Source organism: Chamaea fasciata, unplaced genomic scaffold (assembly GCF_029207755.1).
Source record: "Chamaea fasciata isolate MVZ Bird 193981 ecotype frontalis unplaced genomic scaffold, bChaFas1.0.hap1 SCAF_25, whole genome shotgun sequence".
In the NCBI taxonomy this organism is placed as follows: domain Eukaryota; kingdom Metazoa; phylum Chordata; class Aves; order Passeriformes; family Sylviidae; genus Chamaea; species Chamaea fasciata.
This window is the reverse complement of record NW_027094110.1, coordinates 2,346,016-2,365,133: the sequence shown is the minus strand read 5'-3', so window position 1 is coordinate 2,365,133 and position 19,118 is coordinate 2,346,016. Positions and strand designations below refer to the sequence as shown.

General features: G+C 63.2%; 1 protein-coding gene across 4 annotated transcripts in view; it reads right to left on the bottom strand.

Annotated features, from left to right (window-relative positions):
• PLEKHA6 (pleckstrin homology domain containing A6) overlaps positions 1-19,118 on the bottom strand; it is a 53,072-nt gene that overhangs the window by 2,066 nt on the left and 31,888 nt on the right. For all 4 annotated transcript variants that reach the window (XM_066203876.1, XM_066203877.1, XM_066203878.1 and 1 more), the window contains 20 exons: positions 15,435-15,610; positions 14,741-15,241; positions 13,706-14,195; positions 12,867-12,953; positions 12,162-12,215; positions 9,783-9,863; positions 7,776-7,844; positions 7,404-7,484; positions 6,744-6,893; positions 6,384-6,479; positions 5,848-5,959; positions 5,595-5,734; positions 4,943-5,095; positions 3,386-3,503; positions 3,210-3,298; positions 2,372-2,569; positions 2,102-2,266; positions 1,827-1,960; positions 1,293-1,435; positions 123-247 (listed from right to left, as the gene is read on the bottom strand). In XM_066203876.1, coding sequence (XP_066059973.1) covers positions 132-247; positions 1,293-1,435; positions 1,827-1,960; positions 2,102-2,266; positions 2,372-2,569; positions 3,210-3,298; positions 3,386-3,503; positions 4,943-5,095; positions 5,595-5,734; positions 5,848-5,959; positions 6,384-6,479; positions 6,744-6,893; positions 7,404-7,484; positions 7,776-7,844; positions 9,783-9,863; positions 12,162-12,215; positions 12,867-12,953; positions 13,706-14,195; positions 14,741-15,241; positions 15,435-15,610 — 3,153 coding nt within the window. In that variant the 3' untranslated portion in view covers positions 123-131. The remainder of the gene's footprint in view (positions 1-122; positions 248-1,292; positions 1,436-1,826; positions 1,961-2,101; positions 2,267-2,371; positions 2,570-3,209; positions 3,299-3,385; positions 3,504-4,942; positions 5,096-5,594; positions 5,735-5,847; positions 5,960-6,383; positions 6,480-6,743; positions 6,894-7,403; positions 7,485-7,775; positions 7,845-9,782; positions 9,864-12,161; positions 12,216-12,866; positions 12,954-13,705; positions 14,196-14,740; positions 15,242-15,434; positions 15,611-19,118) is intronic.

The window sequence follows — 19,118 nt, the reverse complement described above, 5'->3', positions numbered from 1 at the left end:
TCCCGGCCTCGGTTTTGGTGCGGGGAGGAAAGGGGGGGGGGACACTCGGTCCATGGAGGAGCCGGAGCTGACGTGGCAGCGAAGGGACGGAGGGGATGACGTCAGAGAGAAGAGGTGCTTACGTCAGAGGCTCACACCCGCATGAGGTGGCTGCTGTCGGCGGCCCGGGGCGCCTCGGACGACAGCGGGTTGGCCGGTGGAGTCGGGGAGGCTGGGGAGGTGGGAGGGCTGGGGGTAGCGCACTGAGCTGGAAACGAGAAACCGGAGAGGGCAGTGAAGGAGGGGACAGCGGGGACGGGACAGCGGGCGGGGGACAGCGGGCAGGGGACAGCGGGCGGGGGACAGCGGGCAGGGGACAGCGGGACTGGGCAGGGGCAAGGGGGAAAGAGAAAGGAAAGAGGGGGAAGCAAGCGCGGGTAGGACAGAATGGCAGCTGGCAGGACAGAGCCGCAGCTGGCAGGAGAGAGAGTCACAGCTGGCAGGACAAACAGCCACGGCTGGCAGGACAGAGCCACGGCTGGGCAGGGGACAGAGCCACGGCTGGGCAGGGCAAGGAGGAACAGCTGGCAGGACAGAGCCACAGCTGGGCAGGACAAACAGCCACAGCTGGGCAGGGCAAGGAGGAACAGCTGGCAGGAAAAAGAGCGACAGCTGGCAGGGCAGAGAGTCAGAGCTGGGCACAGCACGCGCACGTGAGCTCCCGGCAGGGCTCCTCATGGACAAGGCATGGTGTGACACTGCTGGCACACGGGCATGGTGTGACACTGCTGGCCTGGTGTGACACCGCGGGCACACGGGCATGGTGTGACACTGTGGGTACCCAGGCACAGTGTGACACCGCGGTCAGCCAGGTACAGGATGTCACCATGCTCACCTGGGCACGGCGTGCCACCTCAATCCCCCCCAGCACGAAGTGCCACCATGCACGGCCACAAGGTGCCAGCCTGTGTCACCACAGTCCCTCTGGGCATGGGGTGACACCGCAGTTCCCTGGGCATGGGGTGACACCACAACCCCCCTGCACGGGGTGCCACCTCATGCCACCTCATGCCACCCAGCCAGGCACTCCCACCCTCCTGACGAGGTGCTGGAAGCTGTGGAACGGCTGCTCCAGGATGTCGGGGTCAGGCAGCCCCAGGAGCTGCTGGCATCACCTGTCCCCTGTCCCTGACCCCTCTCCTGCGCACTGACCCCTTGCCCTGCCGCCAAACCTGCACCTGCCTTCACCCTCCCGGCACCTCCCTGTTCCCAGGATCTGGAGGATCCCACCCTCCGAGCCCCCCGTCCCTCACCCGAGAGCATCCGGCCGCGGCGCGAGGCCTCGGCAGCCAGGGCACAGGAGATCTCGATCCTCTTCTCCTGCTCCTGCAGCTGCATCTCAGGGTCCTGCGGGGTGTCCACCTCCCCCTCGCCCAGCGGGATGACGTTCTGCAGGCTGGGAACGGCACCTGGGGTCAGCACCCCCGCCAGGACCCCCGGGATGGGGTGGGAAAGGGGAAGAGGGGTGGTAGGTTCCCCCTGGGATGGGTGGGGATGGGCTGGAGCTGGGTGGGTGGTCAGTTCTGCCCAGGGAAGGGTGCAGGTGGGTGGTCAGTTCCCCTCAGGGTGCAGGTGGGTGGTCAGTTCCTGCCAGGGTGCCCAGGGAAGGGTGCAGGGTGCAGGTGGGTGGTCAGTTCTGCCCAGGGAAGGGTGCAGGTGGGTGGTCAGTTCTGCCCAGGGAAGGGTGCAGGTGGGTGGTCAGTTCTGCCCAGGGAAGGGTGCAGGTGGGTGGTCAGTCCCCCTCAGGATGACCCCTGGCACGGCCGGTGCGGGCGCTGCAGCCTCACCTGGATTTGGCAATGAGGGTCTTGATCCTCTCCACCTTCTTCTGCTTCTCCTTCATCTCCTCGGGGCTGAGGGGCGACTCTGGCTCCAGCTCCACGTAGCGCTCAGGGATCAGGACCTTGTCCGGCGTGGACAGCTGGGGACAGCGGGACGGACACTTGGCGACCTGTCCCCTCCAACCCCCCACCTGGACACAGCCCCAGGATGCCCCCCGAGGCCAGGGGACAGTGTGACCACCCTGGGGACAACTCGGGGACATCCCGAGTCCATCCCCCACCTCCTTGTTGATGTCCACGTCGTAGTGCTGCGGCTCCAGCTCCATCTTGCGCAGCCGGGCGATCTCCTCCTGCGGCGTCTCGTACACCTTGCCGGGCTCGTCGGAGCGCAGCGCGGCCTCCAGGTCCGAGATGTCCACCTCGTGGATGCTGCGGTGCCGCCGCACCTGCGGAGCCACAGCGTCCCCGCGGGGTGGCGCGTTGTCCCCTGGTGCCACCCCGCGCTGTCCCCGCCGCTCCCTCCCTCCATCCGCCGAGCTCAGGGGACTCACCACCTTGTAGGAGGAGGGGGTTTTGGTGCCGGGGGCGTCGGGCTGGGGGCCGGCGAGCTGCTGGGGGCTGGGGAGCTGCAGGCTGCGCCGCTTCTCCTTCATGGAGCCGCTCTGGTGCCGCTTCATGCGGTCGATCTGCTCCTCCACGCTCATCTTCACCTTGGTCTCGGTGGCGAACACGGCGCTCTTGGGTCGCTCCTGGGGACGGCGGAGCACCACGGTCACCCGCGGGTGGCCGGTGACATCCTCCCGGTGCCACCCGCCTCTGCCGTGAGCCGCTGGGATGTCACTCCCGAGGTGTCACACCCGGGGTGTCACTCCCGGGATGGGGGAAAGGCGCTGAATTCGCCCTGGGGGTCTCCAGGAGGTGGATGGTGGGGCCTGACATTTCTGGGTCTGAGAGATTTTTTAGCCTGCTGGCAGCTGCTAACTTTTCCCCAAGGAAAAAAATTTCTCAAGAAAGCTTCTTCTCAAAACAATCTCGGCCAACAACTCTCCTCCCTCAAAACCACCTTTCTCCAGGTGTTGTTTTGCTGTTTCTCTAGTGGGATCAGAGAAGTGTCGCTCCTATTCACCGACCATGTCAAGTCTGTATGGGAACACCTTACAAAAGGTAATAAGATTTAGACAATAAAGTATTTTTTTTCTATTCTCTTTGCCCTCTGAAATATTTGGAGTCTCTCGTCTTTCTTTCGTGTCCTACAACGACAGTGGATGGTGACACTTGGAGCCACCCGGCCACAGGTTCCTGTCCCCAGGCTGCAGCAGAGTCCCCCTAGGCTCGCCCAGACCCCCCAGCCGAGCCCCCAGACCCCCCAGACCCCCATCCCAGCCTTACCCGGGAGCTGAGCCCGTTGGCCAGCCCGTTCCTCCTGGGCACCACCTCGTCCTCCGCCGGAGATTTGGTCCTGGGGGGGACGATTCCCACTGCGGGGACACCACGACAGCAGGGTGACCCGGGGGAAGGTCCCAGCGCCACCCCCGGGATCCCGCCGGGTGTCCCCGGCGCCGTACCCTTGTTTGTCGCCGCTTGTTTGTCGCTGTCCTGCTCGGGCCGGCTCTGCGGGAGCGCCTCGGGCGAAGGGCCGGGACGGGCCGCGTCCTTCCTGCTCTGCTCCAGGCCGGGCTTGGGCTGGGGAGGGGGAAAAGGGCCCCGGTGAGCCCCGGTGCTGGGCCACGCTCCGCCTGGGGACACCCGCTGCTCTTGGGGTGACAGATCAGGGACAGGGGACACCCGCTGCTCTTGGGATGACAGATCAGGGACACACGGACAGGGGACACCCGCTGCTCTTGGGGTGACAGATCAGGGACACACGGACAGGGGACACCCGCTGCTCTTGGGGTGACAGATCAGGGACACACGGACAGGGGACACCCGCTGCTCTTGGGGTGACAGATCAGGGACACACGGACAGGGGACACCCGCTGCTCTCGGGGTGACAGACCATGGACAGGGGACACCCGCTGCTCTTGGGGTGATAGACAGACCATGGACAGGGGACACCCGCTGCTCTTGGGATGACACACCAGTGACACAGGTGACACCCGCTGCTCTTGGGGTGACAGATCAGGGACAGGGGACACCCGCTGCTCTTGGGATGACACACCAGTGACACAGGTGACACCCGCTGCTCTTGGGGTGACAGATCAGGGACACACGGACAGGGGACACCCGCTGCTCTCGGGGTGACAGATCAGGGACACATGGACAGGGGACACCCGCTGCTCTTGGGATGACAGACAGACCATAGACAGGGGACACCCGCTGCTCTTGGGATGACACACCAGTGACACAGGTGACACCTGCTGCTCTCGGGGTGACAGACCGACCATGGACACCCTCCATGGACACACGGACAGCAGCCAGGTGGGACCAGAGCACCCCAAAAATTTGGGGAAAGGGGCTGAAGGGGTTCTGCTCTTGTCCCTGCTGTGTCCCATCTTGTCAGGGCTGGGCACCCACCGCTGTCCCCACACGAAAGGACAGAGGTGACAATCCCACGGTGACAATCAGCCCCTGCAGCCCAGTGTGCCCCCTTTAGTGCACCCTGACGCCCCTGGACCCACACAGTGCCACCACTGTGCCACCCACGGCAGCTGGAAGTGCCACCTGCGCTGGCGCCGTGTCCCTTCCCCGCTCGGCACAGCCACTGCCTGTCCCTGGCCACACAGCCCGACCCCTGGCTGTGGGGACATTCGTGTCACCTCTGTGTCCCCACACACAGCCCAGAGGTCACCGGGAATTCCCAAATCCCGGTTTGCCCTGGAGCCGAGGGCTCGGGGCCTGCCAGCGCCACGCGGGGAGCAGTGACACCGAAGGACAGTGACAGAGCAAAGCAGAGGGGACAACCAGGGACAACCTCCCCAGGAGGATGAGGAGGAGGAGGGGACAATCCCTGTCCTGAGCGCTCACAGGGCGTGGCGACCTGCTGGGGACACCAGGGGTGGTGGCAGGCAGAGCTGTCCCCGCGACAAGTGCCACCTCCGCGCTCCTGCCTCATCCCAGCCACGAGGAGGAGGAGGAGGAGGAGGAGGAGGAGGAGGGTGGCGGGGCCCCGCAGGGTTCGGTACCTGTCCCCGCTTGGCCTCTCCGCCGCCCTGGTGCCAGGAAGGGGAGGCGGGGTAGGGCCAGAGGCGGCTCTCGCTGGGGAGCGGAGGAACGGCCGGAGGAGATTCCAGGGGCACGTAGGACTTGGGGAGGGGAGGTCGAGGCGGGCCCGGTTCCTGGGGCGGGCGGGAGCGGGAGGCGTGAGAGCAGAGAAGAGACAGAGTTAGAGAAGAGCCCGAGGTCAAAGAAAGCGTCCTGGAGAGAGGGATGGAGGAGGAGGAGGAGGAGGAGGTGGCGCTGGGGTGTCCCTCTCGCTGTCCCCAGTGCCAGGCAGGGTTTGGGGGCTGCCCAAATGAAGGGTTCTTATCGTCTCTGTCCGGCCAGGCGGGGCTGGAGAGTCCCCAAATTCCGCCCTAAATGAATGTCCTGTGCACCAAGGTGACACCAGCCCTGCGTGAGGGCACTCAGAGCGGCCGTGGTGGCACCAGGAGCAGCCAAAAACCTGGAGCTGAGCAACTCTCGTCCCCCCGGACTCCACAGCAAGGACCACAGACCCCAAAGTCACCAGGTGACACCAAAACAGGAGCCACCAGGGGTGGCAGCGCCGTGCCCGGTGTCCAGCAGCCCCCCCCTATGCCCTGCTGGTGACACAGAGGGGACAGCAGGGTGACTGACCTCGCCAGGGCCCGGCTTGGTGGGCGATCCCTGGGAGCCGGAGATGAGGGAGAAGGGGCTCAGGGGGCTGGTGAGGCTGGCAGAGCTCAGGGGGCTGGCGGGGCTGTTGGAGCTGTACGTGCCCGAGGGGCCCAGCGCCACTGTGAGGGAAAAGAGCAGCGGTGAGATAATTAACGACGAGATAATGACGAGATAATCACTCCCCTGAGCAGGAGCCCAGAAGGGACACCCCAGGGACAGCCCCAACTGTCACCTCTGTGCTTGGCCGTGTCGGTGCCACGGGAGGGGTTGTTCTTCCTCAGCCCCTCCATCACGTCCTGGATCCGCCAGATCTCCTTCTGGATCTGCCGGTTGAGCATCTCGTTCTGGGCGGGGGAAAGGCAGAGCTCGGAGGGGTCCTGGGGACACCAGGCAGGACCCCAGCCCCAAACTGAGCTGTGGGATCTGGCTGAGCCTGAACCGTCACATCCAGAGTTTTTGTCCTGTTGGAAGGTCGGGATCTGCTCCCCAGGAGCCCACCTGGGCTGGGGGGCAGCTGGGGGGACTCTGGGCTGTCCCCCTTGGTGTCACCCTCGGTGGCCATGGCTGGACATGAGGGCTGGGCATGGGGAGCCCACTGGAGGGGGGCAGAGGGGGATTTCATCTCCGTGGGGACCCCAGGGGGGCAGGGGACCTGGATGTCCAGGTTCAGGGTGACAGGGGACACTGTGACCTGGATGTCCAGGTTCAGGGTGACAGGGGCACACACACCTGGATGTCCAGGTTCAGGGGTGGAGGTGACATTCTCACCTGGATGTCCAGGTTCAGCTGCTCCCAGAGGTCATCGTGCAGGGTGGACACCTCGCTCTCCAGGCTCTCGTACTCGGCCGTGCTGTTTGCCAGGGCCTGAGGGGACATGGGGGGGGATCAGGGGGGTCTTTGTCACCCAGCACAGCCCCCCGAGCTGGGGAGGGGGTGGCAGCAGTGGGGACAAGCTCTGAGGTGCCCGAGGCACAGCAGAGACAGAACCAGGAGCCGAGGTGGCACCTGGGGGGTCCCTAATCTGCTTTGTCCCCAGTGAGGGCCTTTGTCCCCAGCCATCCAAGGGGAATTCCCTGCTCGTTTTCCATCCGGGAAGGGGAAGAAAAGGACCCAGATCCGGCCCGTTACCGTGCTGGCCTGGGACAGCTCCACCCGGATGTTGATGAGCTGGTTCTGCAGCGATTCCTTCTTGTGCAGCAGCTTCTCCGGGTAGGCGGGCTGGCTGCCGAACATCTCCAGCTCCTGGTGCGTCCCCATCAGGGCACTCTCCAGGCTCTCCTGCGGGGACAGGTGGAGACACGAGGTCCTGGCTGGTCAATAACGCACCAGGAGTGCCACGGCCTCTCCCCCAGCTCAGAAATGTCCCCAGCTGCTGCGTCTCTGGAAGTGTCCAAAGCCAGGTTGGGGAACCTGGGATAGCGGCGCAGAGGTGGAACGAGATGTTTGTGATGTCCCTTCGACCCAGGGGTGGCAGGGGACACACACACCTGGATGTCCAGGTTCAGGGTGACAGGGGGACACACACACCTGGATGTCCAGGTTAAGGGTGACAGGGGGACACACACCTGAATGTCCAGGTTCAGGGGTGGCAGGGGACATTCTCACCTGGATGTCCAGGTTAATGGTGACAGGGGGACACACACACCTGGATGTCCAGTTAAGGGTGGCAGGGGACACACGTTTAGGTGTCCAGGTACAACCCAACCCCTCCCGTGGTGACGTCACTACCTCACCACGCACGTGCCACCCCCATGTCCCCGTGTGGTCACCTGAGGTGCCACCACGTACCTTCTCAGCCCGGAGCTGCTGCACCAGCCTCTCCTGCTCCCGCAGCACCTTGTTCTGCTCGCAGAGCTTCCCCAGCAGCTTCTGTGCCAGAGGGGGGGAAGAGAGAGAGGCGAGAGCATGAGGAGGATGAGAATCCCACCGGGATGCAGCCAGGACTGATGGGATTTTTGGGGGTGGTGGTCACATGGGGGGTTCCAACCTCCTGCTGTCATTGCAGGGAGTCGGGGGTGACACGGGACAAACTGGGAGGTGGGGCAAGACCTAAACTCAGGGCGAGATTTATCTCTGAAAATCAATCAAATCAAATCAAAGCTCTGCCTGTGGGGACAGGGGACACAGAGAGGGGACAGAGGGGACAGGACCGGCTCTTACATCGGTGTCCTGCTCGCTGATCTTGTAGGGGTGCAGGCTGTCCCTGTAGGGCTCCGGGAACGGCGTCACCTGCAAGCAGAGCGAGGGCTGAGCCCGGCCCTCTGCCGGGACGCCCAGGGAAGGGGAGGCAGCTCCCAGCCCCTCTCCCCATTCCTGCGAGCCGGGAACAGGAGGCCGGAGCCGCGCCCCGGAGCCGGTGGATGCTCCCCATCAGTCACCGGGATGGAGTCACAGCCTCTCCCTGCCCGTTCCCGACGGGAACCATCCAGCCACATCCTCTCCTCGCGAATCCTCAACCGCCACCATTCCCGTTCCGGCGGCAGGGAAAACAAAAGGCAGCGCCGTGGAGCTGTAATTCCACCTCGGCGGGAGTGGGAGCACCCATAAATCAGCCGCTGTTTTACCCCCGCCCGGCTCCTCCGTGAGTCATTTTCCTTTCCTGGAAATCTCAATTACTAATGGGTCCTTCGGCAATTAACTGCCTCCCCAGAGCTGGAGATGAAAGGCACGAGATAGGAAGGAGTGTGTGGGGGGGGAGGAATCGTTATTTGCTAGAAAGCAGAGAAGGTTCTCCGGAGCCTTTTAAAGCTCCGGGATGATGCAAATGGATCCGGATGTGGGAAATGCCCGCGGGGCCGGAGGCAGAGCCGGGTGGATCGGGATGGAGCGGCCTCCGGGCAGGGAGCGCGGCCAGCCGGAGGATTCACCCTCCAGCACATCCCTGCTGCAGCAGATGGGAACAGGCGCCGGTGTTTGTTTGTTTGGGTTTTTTTTCGTAGCAAAATCCCGTCCAGGAAGCGCCCAGGGCAGCACAACCCGCGATGGGTGACACCAGAGGGGCTCAAGAGATGTGACATGGCAGGGATGTCCCAGTGCTGGGGACAGAAGGAGCCTCGGGAGGGGGGAAAGGCTGTTCCCTGTGCCTGCTTCAGGAATTCCTGCGTTGGGTCAGGAGCTGCATTCCTGTCACCCCACTACTTCCACTTGGAAAACAAGGACGAGCCAAGCTCTGCGCGCCCCAGAGTCCCCGGGGGTGGCACTGTCCCCAAAATTCATTGCAGGCAGCTTGGTCTGAGAGTCCCCGGGGGTGGCTCTGTCCCCAAGAGTCCCCAGGGGTGGCTCTGTCCCTGACAGTCCCCAGGGGTGGCTCTGTCCCTGACAGTCCCCAGGGGTGGCTCTGTCCCCGAGAGTCCCCAGGGGTGGCTCTGTCCGAGTCCCCGGGGGTGGCACTGTCCCCGAGAGTCCCCAGGGGTGGCTCTGTCCGAGTCCCCGGGGGTGGCTCTGTCCCCGAGAGTCCCCAGGGGTGGCTCTGTCCGAGTCCCCGGGGGTGGCTCTGTCCCCAAGAGTCCCCAGGGGTGGCTCTGTCCGAGTCCCCGGGGGTGGCTCTGTCCCCGAGAGTCCCCAGGGGTGGCTCTGTCCAAGTCCCCAGGGGTGGCTCTGTCCCCGAGAGTCCCCAGGGGTGGCTCTGTCCAAGTCCCCAGGGGTGGCTCTGTCCCCAAGAGTCCCCAGGGGTGGCTCTGTCCGAGTCCCCGGGGGTGGCTCTGTCCCCGAGAGTCCCCAGGGGTGGCTCTGTCCAAGTCCCCAGGGGTGGCTCTGTCCCCGAGAGTCCCCAGGGGTGGCTCTGTCCCCGAGAGTCCCCAGGGGTGGCTCTGTCCGAGAGTCCCCAGGGGTGGCTCTGTCCCCGAGAGTCCCCAGGGGTGGCTCTGTCCCTGACAGTCCCCAGGGGTGGCTCTGTCCGAGAGTCCCCTGGGGTGGCTCTGTCCCCAAGTGTCCCCGAGGACAGCTCTGTCCCCACCTCGCGCTGCAGGCACGAGGATTTGCCGGCCGGGAATGGCTCATGGATGGGTTACAGCAAAGCCTGGGATGGAGCAGCGCGTTTCCCCCGAGAGCGGGATGTGCCGGGATGCCGCGGCTGAGAGTGGCGATGGCAGCAGGTGACCCCGGGTGGCAGCAGGTGACACCGGGTGGCCGGCACGGCCGTGCAGGGCCTGGTGGCCGGAGCCTTACTTGCATGTAGAGCTGGGCCCTAGGGGAGGAGGTCTCCACCATCCTGTTCACCATAGTGATGAGGGTCTCGCTCTCGCTCATCTGCGGCACACAGGGAAGGAAAGGGGACACGGGTCAGCGGGGACACGCGCCTGTGACAGCCGTGACCGCTCCACGAGCCCGAGGGATGCAAAACGCCACCCCCTGAGGTGGCCCAGGGGCTCCAGCTGTGGCCTGGCGCTGCTGTCGCTCCTTTTCGTGCGGATTTTTTTCGGAGGGAGAACACGGATCGAACAGAGGCAGCTCGGAGCGGACGGCACAGACAGACAGACGGCGGCGGCAGCGTGGCCCGGCACACAGACGGACACACGGACGGGCCCTGGCGCTGCCCCACGGCTCTGCGCCCGGCCAGGGCTGGCGTGGCCCTGCAAATGAACTGCTGGGGAGGTGGCTGACAGCTGGCGTTGGGGACAGCAGCGTCCCCTTTTCCAGGAGGCACCGGGAATGGCACATCCCTGCTGCCAGGCATGGTCTGTGCCAGTCTGCGGGGACAGGAGTGTCCCCAGCCAGCTGGGCACAGCCGGTGGTGGCCGAGCTCCCTCGGTGCCAGGTGACAAAGCCGCTCAAGTCACCAGTGCCAGGTGACAAAGCCACTCAAGTCACCAGCACTCTCATCAGGTGACAAAGCCACTCAAGCCACCAGCATTACCCAGGTGACGAAGCCACTCGAGTCACCAGCATTGTCACCAGGTGACAAAGCCACTCGAGCCACCAGCACCTGAGCTCCACCCAGCTCACCCCAGAGCCTCCAGCCCTCAACAGGGAGCCCTGGGACCCCTGAAATCCAAAAGGTGACAACACTTTGTCACCAAACCGGGGCCCAGACCCTGCTGGGGCCGCAGCCGGGGGGAGGAAGGAGAGAGAAAACAGAACAGGAGGATGTTTGAAAAGAGGCCCTTGACAGCGTCACTCCGAATTAACCTCTCCAGAGGCCGCTGGGAGAGGAGGAGGAGGAGGAGATGCCAAACTTTTTTAGGGAGCGTTTTTAAAGCGCCGAGGAGAGGCAGCGAGGGGAGCTTTTATTGCAGCGGGAGCTCCTGCCCCAGGGCTGGCCCCGCTCCAGGGCGGACACACATCCCGGCCACCGGAGATCCGCAGCCAAATGGGATCGCGCCGGGAGCGCGGTGGGATGGTGCCAGCCTGGCCGGGGATGCAGCTCCTGTGCCCGGTTGGCGCTTCAGCCGCTGCCTGGGAACGTCCCTGGGGGTTCTCCCGGTTGTATCCCTCCTCCCCATGCTCCTGGGGTGAAGTCGGTGCAAGTTTTCCTTCAAAAATAGCTGGAAAAATCAGGGTTTTCCTCAAAAAAAAAAACCAGGGCAAAATTAGGGTTTTCCTCTAAAAAACCCACACGAAATCATGGTTTTCCTCCAAGGTTTTCCTCAAAAAGAAAACAAACCCTGACAAATACAGGGTTTTCCTCAAAAAAAAACCTCCAAAAACCCTGGCAAATACAGGGTTTTCCTGCAAGGTTTTCCTCCAAAAACCTCATTTGAAATCAAAGTTTTCCTCCAAAACCCCCGGCAAAATCAAGATTTTCCTCTAAAAACTTGTGGCAAAATCAGGGTTCTCTTCTAAAAACCCCAATTCAAAATCAGGGTTTTCCCCCAAAAACCCCATTCAAAATCAGGGTTTTCCTCCAAAAACCCCAATTCAAAATCCGGGTTTTCCTCCAAAAACCCCAATTCAAAATCGGGGTTTTCCTCCAAAAACCACCAATTCAAAATAAAGGTTTTCCTCCAAAAACCTTCCAGCCAAATCAGGGTTTTCCTTCAGGGTTTTCCTTCAAGGTTTTCCTCCAAAAACTTCTGGCAAACCCAAGATTTTCCTCCCCAAATCCCCTCCAAGAACCCCCTGAGCGCTGCTGGGTTCTTGCACCTGCACCTTTCACCCCCGAGGGGTCACCACATCACCACGACCACGGGTCCTCACGGGTCACCTGCCACCCCTGGCCTTGGGGACAGCACGGCCACGTTGGCACCTGGGAAATTCCCGACTCTCTGCACCCTCAGAACTCCACCTCAACCTCCCGGAAACATTGGAATCTTCCCCCCAAAAAAACCCCCCCAAAAAACTCCCCCCAAAACTGCTCCGCCACACCACACCACACAGAGGCACTGCCAGAGGTCGGGAGGGAATTTTCTGCCGAGCGGATGCAGAGGATGGAAGAAGCAAAAACCAAAAAGAAATAAAAAATTACAACAACTGGTGCTGCTGGGATGCTGCTGGGATGCTGCTGGGATGCCAGGAGGGGTGAGAAGATGGATGGCAGGAGGGGACAGGGACACGGAGAGGGGACAAGAAGCAGCTGGCGAGGTGAGGCTGGCAGCCAGCTCCGCCTACCTGCTGGTCCAAATATTCTAGGTTTCTTTGCAACTGAAGGTCTAAAAGTTCATCCTACCAGGAGCCAGCAGGCAAGAAACGAGCAGCGAAACACATAAAAGAAGAAGCAAAAGCGGTTAGGGGAGGGGGAAGCCTATGGAATGACCCCCTGGGGCCGGGAATGCTGCCGGGAATGTGCCCCGAGGGCCCCGGGCAGCTGGTTTGTTATTGATGTTTTTTGGGGGGGTTTTAATCCTGGGGAGACCCTGCCTCCGGCTGCGGGCATGGATGGGCAGCGTGGGTGGGGTGTGGTGAAATTCACTTCTCCCTCCTCTCTGGCGGTCCTGTCCCAAGGTTTTGGGATCTGCGGGGACCTCCCGGTGTCACCCCCCCCAGCTCCGGGAGGGGGACGCGAGGCAGAAGGAGAAGGAAGCAGCTGTGGCCAGATGTGAGGAAGCAGAGCGGGAGGGGTTTGGGGGAGTGCCGGCCTCAGCCAGGGAGCAGCACCTTGGGGGTCCGAGGGCGTCCCATTGCTACAGAGGGAATTCCCACATGGATTTCCTTCGGGAATGGCCGGGAGACACCAATGAAAGGCCCAGCTGTGACCCACCAAGCTGCCCCTGGGGTGCACTGGTTCCTCCCTGGCCGCCTTGAGTGAGGACCCCCCCAAACTGCCCCACGTCCCCAGGGTCACAGGGTCACCCCCAGGGGACAGCGGGTACGTACCATTTTGTCGTGGATGGTGGGGGACGCCGGGAAGTGGTACGGGTACACCCCGGCCGGGACGGGCCGCCTGTCACCCAGGTAATCGTACTGTGGAGAGAGGGGACCCCCAGCCCCACGTCAGGGACACGGGACAGCAGGAGAGAGAACAGGAGAGGGCAGGAGAGGGACAGGGGAATCGGCGCTCCCTGCTCGGGAGCTCATCTTGGGGTGGCCCTGACCGCCACATCCCATCCCATGGATCCCATCCCATGGATTCCATGGATCCCATCCCATCACAAGGATCCCATCACAAGGATCCCATCCCATGGATCCCATCCTATGGATACCATCCTATGGATCCCACGGATCCCATCCCATTCCATCCCATCCCATGGATCCCATGGATCCCATGGATCCCATCCCATTCCATCCCATCCCATGGATCCCATGGATCCCATGGATCCCATCCCATTCCATCCCATCCCATGGATCCCATGGATCCCATCCCATTCCATCCCATCCCATGGATCCCATGGATCCCATGGATCCTATCCCATTCCATCCCATCCCATGGATCCCATCCCAAGGATCCCATTCGATTTCATGGATCCTGTCTCATGGGTCCCATCCCATCCCATGCAACCCATCTCACAGATCCCATCACAAGGATTCAATCACAACGATCCCATCCCATCCCATGGAACAAACACAACCAGGGAATCCTCGCGGGACGACAACGGGAATCCCAAACCCACCCTCCACCACAATCCCCGTGCTCTGTGACCCTTCGCGTCCGGGCCACGCGCACGGTGGGGACACAACCACGACCCCGCCACGCCCCCGCCCCGCCCCGTGCCCACCTTGGGCGAGCTGATGGACCTGCGCATCACGAAGGCGGCGGGGTCGGCGTAGACCTCGTCCCCGCGGGGCGGCAGCCGCTCGAAGCGGGCGCTGGGCGAGCGCACGGGCGAGTAAACCCTGGCGCGGCCGTAGGAGCCCTGGCTGGGCGAGCGCGGCACCGAGCGCGAGCGCGGCTGCAGCGACATCCTCCTCAGGGACCCCGAGGCCGCGTCCACCTCGTCCAGGTAACTGGGAGGCCTGGGGGGCGCCGGCAGCCACAGCGGGACGTCCTGGCGGCCGAAGGCGGGGTGGAAGGGGCCCCCGTTGCGGAAGGAGTGGCGTTTGTCCTCCAGCGCCCAGGGCGGGCTGAGGCGGTCGAAGGCGGGCATGGAGCAGATGCTGTCGGGGCGCACGCCCGGCGGGTAGTACTGGTACTCCTCGGGGTACTGAGGCGAGTAGGGCGAGTAGTAATCGGGAACCCGGCGGGATACGGGGTAAAACCTGGTGGGGCTGGGGAGGGCGACAGGGAGGTGAGAGCCGGGCTGGAGGTGGGTGGGACAGCGGGAGAGCTTCAGGCGCCGTCTGGGCACGTCCCTGGGGGTTCTCCCGGCTGTGTCCCCCCTCCCCACGCTCGTGGGATGAAGTCGGTGAAAGTTTTCCTTCAAAAATAGCTGGCGAAATCAGGGTTTTCCTCCAAAAAAAAAACCCCCACACAAAATCATGGGTTTCCTCCAAGGTTTTCCTCAAAAAAACCACCTTGGGTAAAACAGGGTTTTCCTCTAAAAACCCCCTGGCAAAATCAGGGTTTTCCTCCAAGGTTTTCTTCAAAAAAAAGCCTTGGGAAAAACAGGGTTTTCCTTTAAAAACCCCTGGCAAAATCAGGGTTTTCCTCCAAAAACCTTGTCAAAATTAAGCTTCCCTCCAAAAACCCAGGCAAAATCAGAGTTTTCCTCCAAGGCATCCCTCCAAAACCCCAGCCAAAAATCAAGATTTTTTCCCCCCAGCGTGGGGACCAGCCCCAGGGGACAAAGCCCCATCCCGTCCCCCGCCCTCACCTGCGCAGCTCCTCGGGGGCGCCGGTGGCGCGGCGGGAGTTCACCCACTGCTGCAGCTGCGTCATGGAGCTCTTGCGCTGCGCCACCTTCTCGGGGTGGGACCTGGGGGCGACGCTCCGGCGCTGGGCCCCGCTGTCCCCGTCCCCTCCCGGGGGGAAGGCGGTGCTGCCGGGCCGGCTGGGCGAGGGGTACGGCCACCCGTTCGGCTGCGCCGGCCGCTCGGCGCCGGCCGGACCCCGCGGCCCCTCGGGGTAGGGACTGCCCGGCTCCGAGGGCGGCTCCTGCCCGCTCAGGCCGTTGGCTTTGGCCAGAGGATCCTTCTTGGCGTCCGACGGTTTCCGCTCCGTCTTCTCGGAGCCGCGGCCGTCGCCCTCGCCGCGGGTCTTGGCGTCGGGCTCGGCCTTGGGGTGCTCGCGGTGGGCGGCGTTGCAGTGGTGCTGCTGGTGGTGGTGGTGGTGGTGTTTGCTGGGGGGGATGTTCTCCGAGTCCGGCTTCTCGTGCCTGGGGGTGCCGAGACACCGCAGAGGGGTCACCAGTGTCCCAGCGGTGGCACCACAGAGGGGTCACCAATATCCCGGAGCCTCGCGGGCTCCCTTCTCCAAAATGTCCCCCCACGCCCCCCAAACGTCCCAGGGGGTGGAGCGAGGGCAGCCCCGTGTCCCCAGGAGGGCCGGGCAGTGCTGGTGGCACTGACCTCTGTGTGGGGGGGATCTGCACGCGGGCGGCCTCGCCCATGGCCTGGATCCAGGACTCCTGCTCCTCCGTGTTCTCGGCGCTGAAGAAGTAGGTGCGGATGCCGGCGTGCTCGGCCTGGGGAGACAGGGAGCGCCCGTTACCCGCCGGCAGCTCCTCCACCCAGCACACCGTCACCTGTGGGGGCACAGAACGGGGAGAGAGACACAGACGGGGGGGTGAGAGCTCCGCTGCCAGCCTGGCACCTCCGTCCTGCTGCTCCGGGAGGTGCCAGGAGAGATCCTTCCCCACCCAGCGGCGGGAAAGCTCTGCAGGGCTCTCACAGCGGGGTTTTATCCCCCTTGGAGTCACTCCCAGGGAGGTTTTTTGGGAGTTCTGCAGGGCTCTCACAGCGGGGTTTTATCCCCCTTGGATTTGCTCACAGGGATTTTTTTGGGAGCTCTGCAGGCCCCTCACAGCGGGGTTTTATCCCCCTTGGATTTGCTCACAGGGATTTTTTTGGGAGTTCTGCAGGCCCCTCGCAGCGGGGTTTTATCCCCCTTGGAGTCACTCCCAGGGAGGTTTTTTGGGAGTTCTGCAGGGCTCTCACAGCGGGGTTTTATCCCCCTTGGATTTGCTCACAGGGATTTTTTTGGGAGTTCTGCAGGCCCCTCACAGCGGGGTTTTATCCCCCTTGGATTTGCTCACAGGGATTTTTTTGGGAGTTCTGCAGGCCCCTCACAGCGGGGTTTTATCCCCCTTGGATTTGCTCACAGGGATTTTTTTGGGAGCTCTGCAGGCCCCTCGCAGCGGGGTTTTATCCCCCTTGGAATCACTCCCAGGGAGGTTTTTGGGAGCAGCCCTCCCCATCCCAAGAGGAGCAGCGCCCCAGTACTGGGGTGGCAAAGGGGTCCCAGCAAGAGCAGCAGCACCAGAGGAGCATCGTCCATGCAGGCTGAGGGGGAAGGTGGTTTCTCGGCCCAGGAGACATTTTGGGAGGACAAGGTTCGGTTTTGATCCAAGATGTTGGTGCCCGCTCTCTGCCCAGAACGGGCTGGAAGGAGCTTTTGTTTGAGGGCCTTTTCGAAGCTCCCACCTTCCCCCCTGCGGAAAAGGGGTGGGGGGGAAAGCGAGGAGGAAGAAAAGGGAGGAGTGGGAGTTTTCCTCCTGAAAGAATTTCAAGGCTTCAATCTCTTAAAAAAAAAAAATAAAATTAAATTAACTAAAACAGTAAAAAGAGGTCTGATTAAACCCCTCCCTTGAGTTTCCATCCTCCCCAGAGCATGCAGCCACCGTGCCCAGCTGGGGTCACCTCCTGAGCGCCCTCCCCATGCACTTCTGGAAGCTCTGCAGGCAGAGGAGAAGGTGAAATCAAAGGGATCCATCCCCGGGATTAGCGGGAGAGCGGGAGCGAGCCTCAGCCTCTGCATGCACCAGAAACACGAGAAGGTGTTGGGTGGTACCTAGTGGTGGTGGCTGGGTGCTGGCGTGGTGGGTGGCACCGAGAAACCCCTCCTGTCCCGGCATCCTCGCCCGCCGAGGGAGGAGGAGGAGGAGGAGGAGGAGGAAACACAGACACGGGGTCAGTGGCAGTGCGGTGGGAACCTCTCTGCCCCTCCCTGGACAAATCCGTCCTCCCAAACCCAGGAGCTGCCGAGCTCAGCGACAGCCTTGTGAGGTTTTCCCCCATCAGCGTCAGGGATTTCACGGAATCACGGAATTACTGAGGCGGGAAAATCCCTCTGGGATCATCGAGTCCGGGCTGTGCCCGATGCCCACCCTGAGCACTCAGTGCCACCCCCAGGTGACACCGCCAGGGCTGGGCACTCCAAACCTCCCTGGGCACTTCCAAGGCCTGGCTGCCCTTTCCATGAGGAAATTCCTGCTGGAATTCCACCCTGAGCCTCCCCCGGCCCAGCCTGAGGCCGTTCCCTCTCCTCCTGTCCCTGTTCCGTGGGATGAGATCCCAAATCCCCCCTGGCTGTCCCCTCCTGGCAGGGAGTTGTGCAGAGCCAGGAATTCCCCCTGAGCTCCTTTTCTCCAGGCTGAGCCCCTTCCCAGCTCCCTCGGGATCCTCCAGACCCTTCCCAGCTCCCTCGGGATCTTCCAGCCCCTTCCCAGCTCCCTCAGGATCCTCCAGACCCTTCCCTGGACACCCCCAGGTCACTTCCCCGCTGTCACCTGCAGAAGGTGACACCAGCATGAGCACAGGGCAGGCCCCACGTGTCACCCATTGCCATCCCTTCCCCCTAAACCCCACTCAGCTGAGCCTAAATTCAGGTTTAAGGTGGGGCAGTTAGACAAATCCCTCCATTAGACTGGGATAAACTCGGGGGTGCCCTGTGGGGATCCCAGCACCGGCTCTGGACACGGGGAGGGGACACTGGGATCAACAGGGGAGTGTCAGAGTGACCCCTGACCACGAGCAGCTGGGCTGGGGAAGGTGCCCGGGCGTGCCAGAGGTGCTCAGCGGTGCCAAAACGTGCCAGGGAAGCTCAGACCCTGCCAGGGACGGAGCAGCAGCCGCCGTCGCCTCTCCCTGCTCCCCTCTGCAGCCCCACCCGCAGCAGGGTCTCCCCTTTATGGCGACACTTGCCAGCCAAGCAGCTAAAACAGGGCTGGAATTGGGGACAGCAGCCATGGAGAGGGGAAAGCAGGGCAGGGAGAGGGGTGGCAGCCCCCAGCAGGGCCCTGCAGGGCGGGGTGGTGACACTGGGGACACTGCTCTGTCCCCATTCCCCCAGCAGGGCCCTGCAGGGCGGGGTGGTGACACTGGGGACACTGCTCTGTCCCCGTTCCCCCAGCAGGACCCTGCATTGGGGGGTGGTGACACTGGGGACACTGCTCTGTCCCCGTTTCCCCAGCAGGACCCTGCAGGGCGGGGTGGTGACACTGGGGACACTGCTCTGTCCCCGTTCCCCAGCAGGACCCTGCAGGGTGGGGTGGTGACACTGGGGACACTGCTCTGTCCCTGTTCCCCCAGCAGGGCCCTGCATTGGGGGGTGGTGACACTGGGGACACTGCTCTGTCCCCATTCCCCCAGCAGGACCCTGCAGGGTGGGGTGGTGACACTGGGGACACTGCTCTGTCCCCGTTCCCCCAGCAGGGCTCTGCATTGGGGGGTGGTGACACTGGGGACACTGCTCTGTCCCCGTTCCCCCAGCAGGACCCTGCAGGGTGGGGTGGTGACACTGGGGACACTGCTCTGTCCCCATTCCCCCAGCAGGACCCTGCATTGGGGGGGTGGTGACACTGGGGACACTGCTCTGTCCCCGTTTCCCCAGCAGGGCCCTGCATTGGGGGGTGGTGACACTGGGGACACTGCTCTGTCCCCATTCCCCCAGCAGGACCCTGCAGGGCGGGGTGGTGACACTGGGGACACTGCTCTGTCCCCGTTCCCCCAGCAGGGCCCTGCATTGGGGGGTGGTGACACTGGGGACACTGCTCTGTCCCCATTCCCCCAGCAGGACCCTGCATTGGGGGGTGGTGACACTGGGGACACTGCTCTGTCCCCATTCCCCCAGCAGGACCCTGCAGGGCGGGGTGGTGACACTGGGGACACTGCTCTGTCCCCGTTCCCCCAGCAGGACCCTGCATTGGGGGGTGGTGACACTGGGGACACTGCTCTGTCCCCATTCCCCCAGCAGGGCCCTGCATTGGGGGGTGGTGACACTGGGGACACTGCTCTGTCCCCATTCCCCCAGCA